The sequence below is a fragment of the Empidonax traillii genome, unplaced genomic scaffold, assembly GCF_003031625.1.
Source record: "Empidonax traillii isolate 1590-97213 ecotype Southwest subspecies unplaced genomic scaffold, ASM303162v1 scaffold1759:size64342, whole genome shotgun sequence".
Classification (NCBI taxonomy): domain Eukaryota; kingdom Metazoa; phylum Chordata; class Aves; order Passeriformes; family Tyrannidae; genus Empidonax; species Empidonax traillii.
In genome coordinates this window covers 27,922-37,403 of record NW_020956952.1, presented here as the reverse complement: position 1 = coordinate 37,403, position 9,482 = coordinate 27,922, and the positions used below count along the sequence as shown (strand labels likewise).

Here is a 9,482-nt window from a genome sequence, read left to right as displayed (position 1 = left end):
ACAGCATCAACAGAAAATGTTTTCTGAGGCGTACTTAGAAGGATCAAACCGTTTCCCTTCAATGTGGGCACTGAGAGCTTCACACGCGAAGGGAACAAACTCGGCTTTATAGTCCCTGGGGTGGTGCTGAGCGAGCAGGAAGGCGAAGCCGGAGCTGGGAGCCGGAGCTGGAGCCCCCAGGGAGGAGATCCCACCACGCAGGGGGGTCCCACAGAGCAAACAGTACCGATGGCAAGAGGAAACTCCTCCAGCCAACAGCTCCGGAGCGTTTCCCCGCGCTCCTCGCATCGCTGGAAGCGCCGAGGTGAGCTCCAACCAGCCCGACGCCGAAAACCGACCCGGCGAGGGCGACTCACAGAGCCTCCCTCAACCACGAGGCACCATCCTGCGCCCGGGAGAGCCTCCCCCACCAAAACAGAGACGCTTCTGCGGTCGCATCGTGCCTTTGGTTTTCTCCAGCAGCTCAGCCCCCGGCGCTGCCAGCCCGAGCCTTTCACGGCCCGAAAGCGAAACCACCGCGACCCAAAGGGGAAGGTGCTCTCCGACACACAGGCAAATACGAGCTCAGCACGGAGGGAACCTGCGACCATTTTTAGTTTAAAAACCATCCACCAGCCAATGAAGCTGAGCAAGGCACCTCTGGCTCCATAACCACCCCCCAGCGCACCCCATGCAGCGCCAGGTTGGAACCCTTCATGTTTGTGCCACCGGAGCTCAGAGCGTTTTCCCCAACATCCCAACCCTGGGTCGTGAAACTATCCCTCCAAATGGGTTATGGAGCACAGGGAGGAGCTATAAAACCATCCCTCCAAGATGGGATATGGAGCAGAGAGAGAGAGCAAGAGGTTCTGTGCCGAGGAAGGCCAAGCAGCCAAGCCGTGCCCGCTGCTTTGGGCTCACTTGGCCACACCAACGCTCTCCTCAGCTCCATGTGCTGCCCCAGCTGGCTCTGTGTCCTGCAGCCTTTGGCCAGGGAGAGCTCAGCTCCCTGCGTCCCCCCTCCCCACGCTCCTCAGTGCTGCCAAACAAAACACATCACTTACTGCGTGGCTCCCGGGGTCCATCTACGGTCACTTTAATGGCTCGGTGATAGGTGGCGACTTGGGTGGGGTTGGTGAACACAGTGATGGTCAGGGTGAAGCTCTTTCCTAAGGAGGGTAGTGGGGGAGGGGAAAAAAAAACAAACAAACACAAAAACAACAGGAGAAATGAGGATATTCACATGGTTTCAGCTCTAGGTGGGAGGGGGGGGGATAGAAAGGCTCCTGCCGGAGCAGGCTCAGACACAAATATCCACATCCCCCGAACTCCAAGACACACATCAGTTAATTTTACGAGACGTTGTTGCCGAGGCACAAAGCTCGGCCGGCTCCCCCTGGGGCTCAGCTGGCTGCAGCAGGGAGAGGTTTGGACCTGGTTCAGAGCGGGAGCCAGGACCTTCCTGGATGGAAAAGTCACTCGTCCCCACCTCCCCTGCCCTGTCCCCGTCTCGACCCCTCCACCCACAGCAGCTTCCTGGTGCTTCCCCGCTCAGATGCTTCCCCTTTTCCTGTGGGAATCCAGCCCTGAAACACAGTGCTGGATGTAGGATCCCCTCCCTGAAGGGGTCCTGGTATCCATGGGATGCTCCTGTGGGAACAAGCTGGTGAGGTGGCATCAGTCTGCAGGGGAATCCACGGCCTATGGATGCACCTCTGCAGGGATGTTTGGATGGGAGCTGAGCCACATGGACACCCCTGGCCCAGAAATGGCCCAAAAATAGGAAACTACAAAATGAGGACTGAATCTGGCCAGCTTTGGGCACCAGACAGGCAGCCCTGCTGGCTGTGGGGATCGTCCCCCTCTCCCAGCAGGAACCTGCTGCTGGGAGAGAGTTTGGATACCAGCCCAGGGGGTTTTCAGAGACATTTCTGAAGCACTGAGCTTGTCACCTTTTATGAAAAAAAAATAAAAATAAAAAAAAAGAAAGGAGTAAAGCAGTGAAAAGCTCTTGGGAGCCAAGCAAACAAGTGCCCCCCTTGCCCCAGCAGAACAAGGTTCCATCTGCAGCCTGAAAATGCTTTTAGCATCAGGGATGGTGTTATCACTCCTGCACCCTGGGCCCACCCAGACCCCAAACCCTTCATCTCCCACAGCTTTGGCATCCTCATCCCAGCCCCTCTGTCCTCTCTGTGCCTGACTGTGGTGCTGTCTCCCACTGGATATCCAGCCCGTGGGGAGGCTGTGGGAGAGTGGAGTTCTCTGCAGGAAGGGCCTTTGCTCTCCTGTAACCTCCCCAGATTCAGGAATCGCTGGGGTAAAGAGGGAGGCTGCACAAACCACTCGAAACAACCCCCCAAGAGCAATCCCTGAGGCATTACAAAAGTATCAGGTATTTCAGAAGCCTAAAGCCCAGCAGGGTATAAAGTATAAACCTCCATGCGATGGATTTCTGCTCCTCCAGCCTTCACTCCACAAATAAATACAGTAGGAATCCACCTCCTTTCCCTTTTCCCCTGAAGGGTTCAGGGTTTTTCAGATCCTGATCATCATCTATCTACAGAGCTGAACCTGAGAATACCCCTAACCAAACAAAACAGCATTTATACAGCTAGAAGGGGGGAAAAAAAAAAGCGTAAACTGAAAAAAATGCAATTATCTCCCCTGGAGAACATCCTGCAATTATCCCAGGTGGGAGAGTTCCTTTATGGGAGCACAGAAGAGGGGGGGAACGCTGGCTTTAAAGCCGACAGCAAGCACCGGTCCACACCTCACCTCAGCTTTCAAACCAGCACTAAACAACGCACAAACCTGCAGCTCGCTTTCTGCACCAAAAAGAGCATTTGGGAGGTTTAAAAAAAAATAATAAAAAAAAAAATAAAATAGATATATAATGATATAATTTTAATCCCCAGGGATACGGTCGTGCTGCCAACCTGCACGGACGAGCCGAGCCGCCCGCGGAGCACGGAGGTTCCCGGCGCCTGCACGGCCGCGTCAAAAACAACCAGCACCGAGGATCTGTTGGCAAAGCAGTGGCAGAACCAGAGTGCAGGACGAGGGGGCACGAGGAGGAATCCTTTGGGAAATTCTGCAGGAGGACAGGGAAGGGTTTGCAGGCAGCGCGTGGGCAAATCCGGCCGGTGAGACGCGAAACACCCCAGAGCTGAGCGCAGCAGCTCCGTGCCCAGCTCCCTGCTACAGCTGCTTTACTTTATTTAGTCTTATTATTATTATTATTATTATTATTATTATTATTATTATTATTTTAAATTTTTTATTCTCCATGGGAAATAATCTCCCTGCTTTTCAGGGAGGACAGAGCACAGAGACAGCCAGAGCCAGTCTCGCGTCTCTTCACCAGCTCTCAGAAACCCTCCCATGAATCGAAAATGGCAATTATTACTTAGCACCATTTTTACTCATTTCCCGCCTTCTCAGGAAGCCAGGCTGAGGTTACTCCTTCCCACCGTGCCCCAGCTTTGATGGCTAGGGCTGGATCCCAGCTCCTGGGTGGGTTTGGGAGCACCCACGGCTCCGTGGGATGCTCCAGGGGGATATTCCAGCAGGGAGAGCAGGAGGGAGGTGCACAGGGATTACAGCACCGCGCTGGCCTCGGCTTTCCTTTTATACAGCCTGAGCAGAAAAGGGTTGATTTACTTCTTTTAGAGCAAAGCATAAAATCTGGTAAACTGGTCTTTCACCCCACTTTGTCATGGAGATGGGAATTTGGGGGGTTTTTTTGGAGGATTTAGGACCGGCTCTTCCCAGCTCCCAGAAACGTTAACACTAAAAATACCCAATTCTGAACATTTTCAAGCCGTGTTTTCAAAACAGGAGCCTGGTTGCTGCTGGTGTTGCAGGCTCCTGCAGCTCAGGCACACGGACAGGCTGCGTGGGGCCTGTTTACGGGTGCCCACGTCCTCCCTCGGGATTTACACAAACATTTGTACACCCGCCGCAGCGAAACGTTCTGTGGCGTACCCAGATTTCTGCCAGAGTAAATGAAACCAGCACCGGGGGCTGTCAGAGGCTGAGCCAAGCAAGGGAAACCCAGGAATAAAAAACTCAACAGGGACGAATTTTCACGCTAAGCTGGTCTGAAAGAGCCCCGTGCCGGGGCTGGACACGGGGAACTGAATCCACGCCACAGAAAAAAACCCCACTGTGCCGCCTTCACGCCAGCCCCGGGGAGCCCTGATGGGGCTGTTTCCCTGTGAAGCCTCATCCCGCAAGAATATGTAAAAAAAAAATTAATTAAAATAATAATAATAAGCACTCGAGTTCCACCCGTTAGAGGCAGCGGAGGTGTTTGCGCTGCTGTAATGAGCGTTTGTCAGGACTCTGCCTGAGGAAGGAGATTATTCACCCAAGGGCTTTCTGAGACTGAACTACTGTTAATTCAGAGCTTGGGAGTGCAGAGGAAGCAAGTTAATAATGAATTCAAGAGTCAAGCTGAGATTGGGTTGCATTCGGTTTGGAAATTTGTGCGGGGATGAAAAAAAAAGAAAATACAAAATACCCAACCAGAAAGAAAAGAGCCTAAGAGAATAATTGATTACAGAAATGAAAGCTTAATTCATAAAAGAAAAACATTTTCCATCCATCAACCTGCAACCAGTTAAGTGGAGAGTTTTAAAGAAACTGCAACATGGAGAAGGAGCCAACAGGAAAAAGGAAATGTATGAAAGAATGTAAACTATTCAAGTTTCATAAAGAGGAACAAGTAAACAGCTATTACATGCAAATAATTCCTAACATCACTGCTTTTAATTAATGCAAAGAAGTCAAAATATATCTGACACTGTGTGTATACATTTGAAGGCTTTGAGAAAATGCTGCCATATGGCCATTAAAATATAGTGTTCTTATTTTGGTTTAAATGAGGAATTAAGGGGCTCGATCCTGCAGCATTCACTGGTGATGAAACGCTGAAATTCTATTTACACCCTCTGAAATTCAGGCACAGGGAGGGATGCACGGAGGGAGGGCAGGCAGGGCTCAGTGTTTAATATTTCCAGGGGATTTGTTTCCCTCTGCTGCGATGGCACAGTCTGATTCGTTCCGAAAAACCCAGAAAGCTAAATTTCTGTCTTGTTGAAAATGTGCAACCCCCCCCCCCGGAAAACCAACCCCAGCTCCCCGTGGAGCAGCAGAGCCTGCCGTACCCCCCACCCGCTGCCAGCCCGTCAGGCCGAGCTCTGGGTTATTTTTAAACACTCGATTTTCACTATTTAAAAACGAGCCGCCAGGTGGGTTTTGCCCCTGAGCCCATTTCCCTGTGCAGGGGAGGCACCGAGCACACCCCGCCGCCTCCCGCATCCTGCTGAGGAGAGAAACCGGCGAGGATTTGGGCTCGGGCTGCCTTGGGTTTATTTATACATTGATTTATTAATATTTATATATATTTAGATGTGTATTTTAAATTTTTTTTTTTTCGCCCTTGCATCGCCCATAGCCAACCCCTCGAGGAGAACCCCTGGGAGGAGTGAGGCAGAGCTGCCGGTGGGGCTGGGGCTGCTCCCGCATCCCTCCCGCATCCTTCCTGCATCCCTCCCATCGCTCGGGAATCACTTTGGGGCTGAGGGGATTCTCCTGCCTAGCCCGCGGCAACGAAACCACCGTTAAAACCGAAATAGATTAAGAAATAAAAATTAAATAATAAACTAAAGGTATAAAATAAAAATTTTAAATAAAATAAAAATAAGCAACATTTTTTTCTTTCTTATTTCTCTCTTTTTTTTTTTTTTTTTTTCCCCCCTCTAAAAAGGCAAATAAAAAGGTCAACCATTTCCCGGTCGGTACCTACCCCTGCCGCTTCTCCCAACAAATCTGAGGTCGTTAAATCTTGCTACTTGGTTTTTCATCACGGCGGAGGCGTTCCGCAGCTCCGCCGAGTAATTTTCGTCGTTCCCCGCCATCACCGTCACCACGGTCCCATCGGGAACATCTCCGAGGGCTACGACCTAGGGCAGGGCCAGAGGATTTTAGGCTAAAATTAACCTAGAGCGAAGCCAACCTGCCCTACGGTCGTCCCCCCCCAAATCCCCACAAAAAGAACCCCAAAGCAAAACCAAAAGCAATCCGAGCCCCCGAGGAAGGCTGAAAAATCAGAGGGGGAAGGGGAAAACGAGCTAAAAACAGGGTTAAAAGCAGAAAGGGGTTCGGTGGGGAAGGGGCGAAGGGGGAGTCAGGTCCCGTCGGAGGGGTTTGTGGTTTTATTTTGTTTGATTCAGGGGGAAAAAAAATAAAGGGCTGCCGAGCGCTGGGCTGCCCCGACCGAGGCCCCGGAGCTCCGCGGCCGGCCCGGGGAGGCGGAGGGAGCCGGCCCGGTTGGCAGAGAAGGGCCCCCCCTGCCCGGGGAGCAGCGCCCGGAGCTCCCGGTGCCGGGACGGCCGGGGGGCAAATGCGGTTTAGATCCCCCCTCGCCCCCGCCGGGCTCCCCGGGACTCCGCTGCCGTCCTGCCCGGCTCCCCTGGCCGCTCCTCCGGCAGGTTTTTGGCTCCCCCCGGCCAGCCCCGTTCTCCCCCGGGCGCAGAGGGGGATGCCCGGCCCGGGGGTGCCTCATCGGGTCGCCCCGTCCCGCGAACGGGGGAGCCCGGGCAGCTCAACCCGGTGCCGGGGCTTCGGCTCTTCGCTTTTCTCTCTCTTTTTTTTTTTTTTTTTTTTTTTTTTGGCAGATTAGATCTCCCTTCCCTGCCTCGCTCTCCCTCTCCCAGGAAAGTAATTAACCTCCGTCTCATTAAACTTCAAAGTTGCCTGAGAGCTCCTAACTGTACAGAATATCTAAGATGCTGTGACCGCGGGGCAATGCGGAGACTTGATTAAAAATAATAAACCGGGCTATTTGATTAAAAATAATAACCCGCACTCCCTCGGCGGTGATGTCAGGAGCGATTTTTACACGAAAGGGAGCGGGAGGGGAAAAGGGGGCGAGCGGGTCGCAAGCCCGGAGCCGTCGGGGCTCCCCGGAGCTTTCCCCCCGACTTACCTTGAAGGCGACGGGCAGCGTCTTGTTGCACCTCCAGTGGGACGGCAGAACGGAGCACAAGAAGTTGGGGCTGTCGGTTCGCACCAGCTCTCCGGCGTGGTCGGCCAGTACATCCACGACGGAGCGGACCTCGGGCCGAGCGCGGGCGCCCGGCGCGGGGGCCCCCAGCGCCCCGCTGTTCTCTCCCATCTTACCGCAGGGGAAGGCCGTGGAGGGGGGTGTGAAGCGCCTGCTGGTGCTCGGGTCTACGGGAATACGCATCACAACGGCGGGCGTCAGGGAGCCGCCGCGGCCCGGGGGGGACGACGAGGAGGGGTCCGGCTGCGGCGGGGCAGCGGCGGGGGCAGCGGCGGCAGAGCCCCACGCTGCCTCGCTCCGTGCCGGCACACCGCCGTCCTCGGCGGGGGGAACGGAGAGCGGTGCGGGCTCTGTCGGCTCCCGCGCGGCGCCGGGGCTCGTCCCCGGTGTGTTGGCTGCGGTGGGTCCCGCCCGGAGCCCCGGCACAGCCTCGTCCCGCACCCCGCTCCCAAAGTTGCCGCCGCGCCGCCCGGTACCCTATTTACTGCCGGCGCCGCGGGAGGGCGGGACGCGCCCTGATTGACGGGGTGCCCCGCCAATGGGAGACCGGGGGGAGACACCTGGCCCCGCCCATCACCGGGATCCCGCGGGGATGTGGGCGTGGCCACTGTGAAAGGGGGGTGGTTAGCGATGAAAATAGGCGTGGCCTCCATGGAAAGAGGCGCGGCCTCGGGGAGGACACGCCCCCCCCGCACGTCGGGGCCCCGGTGGGGTCCGGCGGCAGCCGGGGGAGGTTTTGGGGTTCAGTGGGGTCGGTTTGGGGTCGTAGCCTCTGCAGAGCGGAGCGGCTGCAGATCCAGCACGTCCCCCGGCCGCCCAGCGCTCCCGCGGCCCCCGCGTGGGCTCGCCCGTGGCGGGACGGCGGGAGCCGCCGGGGACCGCCGGTAACCACCGGCGGAGGAGGTTCGCCCCATGGCCTGTGCTGAAAACCGCGTCTCCCCAACCTCCGCCCGTCGCCCTCCCCAAAACTGAGAGCCGTCTCGACCCCCGGTGGTCCCGCGGCGCCCGCAGCGCCCGCGGCGGCTCCCCCGGGGCTGCGGCTGCGGGCAGGGCCGGCTGCTCCGGCCGGAATCGTTGGCGAGAAGCCACCGGTGCTGCGGGAACAGAACGAAGGTGGCAGCCCGAAAACCACCGGGGCGGAGGTGGAGATCCATCTGCCCGTCCTGCCCGGCTGTTCCCCGGGGTTGAGCTCAGTGAGATGGTGTTTGGGCACCGGGACGGCCCGTCGGGCCGCAGCGTTCCGGGCTCCGCGCTGCCGCACGGTGCAAAACGCAAATTTCCTTAAAAACAAACCAAAATAAACCCCAACATCAAAAAACACCCCTCTTTTTCCAGAATTCTCTCCCTGAAGTAATGAACCGTTTTCCCTCTCAAGCCGCGGTGCCCAGAGGAGCGAACCGGGGCCGGGCTCCTCAAGACCCAGAAAAACCCGGTGTTTCTCCAAAAGAAGAAGAGGAAAAAATATATAATATGTACATATATATATATAGATATAAATAAAATTATGAGGAGCGGCGGTTCCCATGTCTCAGCGCCCTGTTATACTGGGACACCCCCGCGATCGGTGCCGGGCAAACCGGGGCCATCGAGCCTCCCCCGGGCACAGCTCCGAGCCCAGCCAGCCCCGCGTGTCCCCCCGCCGTTACCGGCACTCCAATTCTTCCCTTTTTAGGTGAAAGTTTAGTTCTAGTTTTCGTCCCCCGTTCAGCAGCGCGGGGTGACCCGCAGAAACCCCCCGGAGCAGGGGGCAGAGCTGAGGGCGGGGCCGGGGTTTGCACGTCCCATCCCGGTGCCCCCCCGGTGCCCCCGAGGTGGGGGGCACGGAGGGATGAACCGGGGCGGGAGGGGGACACGGGGAACGTGCGGGGGCAGCGCTGCAGTGCGGCGGCGGGGCCGCGGGTTGGCGCCGGGGCTCCGCGCCGGGGCGGGACGGGGAGGGACGGGATGGGACGGGATGGGATGGGATGGGATGGGATGCTGACAGCCCCCGGCTGTCATTCCCTGCCGTCACTGATTTGTCCAGTGGTTGTATCACAGCCCTGCCATCCACAAATTTCTCTAATTCCTTTTTATACTGGTAGCAACCTGTTGGAGCGGGCACTGAATTAAACACCTCGATTCCTCAAAGCACTATCCAAATGCTTCCCCGAGTACCCTGAGTTACTCACCACTGTAATCACAGGTATGCTGGGTACCGTGTCCTGCTCCCTCCCCAAAATCTGCTTTCTCCACCACCCTTGGCCTCCCACCCTCCCTCATTCTTGACTTTAGGGAGGTGGGATGCAGAGTCACCCCCACAACCCACAGCATGGCCCTGCACGTAGGTACAAAGCCAGCTGCTGACTTGCAGCCATCTGAGACCCAAACCACAGAGCAGTGACAAACCAGGCACAACCCCAAACCGCCTGGGGACCTCTGGAGATGCAGAACCCAG

General features: G+C 56.4%; 1 protein-coding gene across 1 annotated transcript in view; it reads right to left on the bottom strand.

The window, feature by feature from the left end:
- The window catches only part of LOC114070950 (runt-related transcription factor 3), a gene marked incomplete at its 3' end in the record, with an annotated part of 34,164 nt that extends 26,933 nt beyond the window's left edge, over positions 1 to 7,231 (bottom strand). The window contains exons 1-3 of the mRNA XM_027908577.1: positions 6,971 to 7,231; positions 5,789 to 5,945; positions 1,044 to 1,148 (exon numbers count right to left, since the gene is read on the bottom strand). Coding sequence (XP_027764378.1) covers positions 1,044 to 1,148; positions 5,789 to 5,945; positions 6,971 to 7,231 — 523 coding nt within the window. The remainder of the gene's footprint in view (positions 1 to 1,043; positions 1,149 to 5,788; positions 5,946 to 6,970) is intronic.
- Positions 7,232 to 9,482: the final 2,251 nt, after the last annotated feature.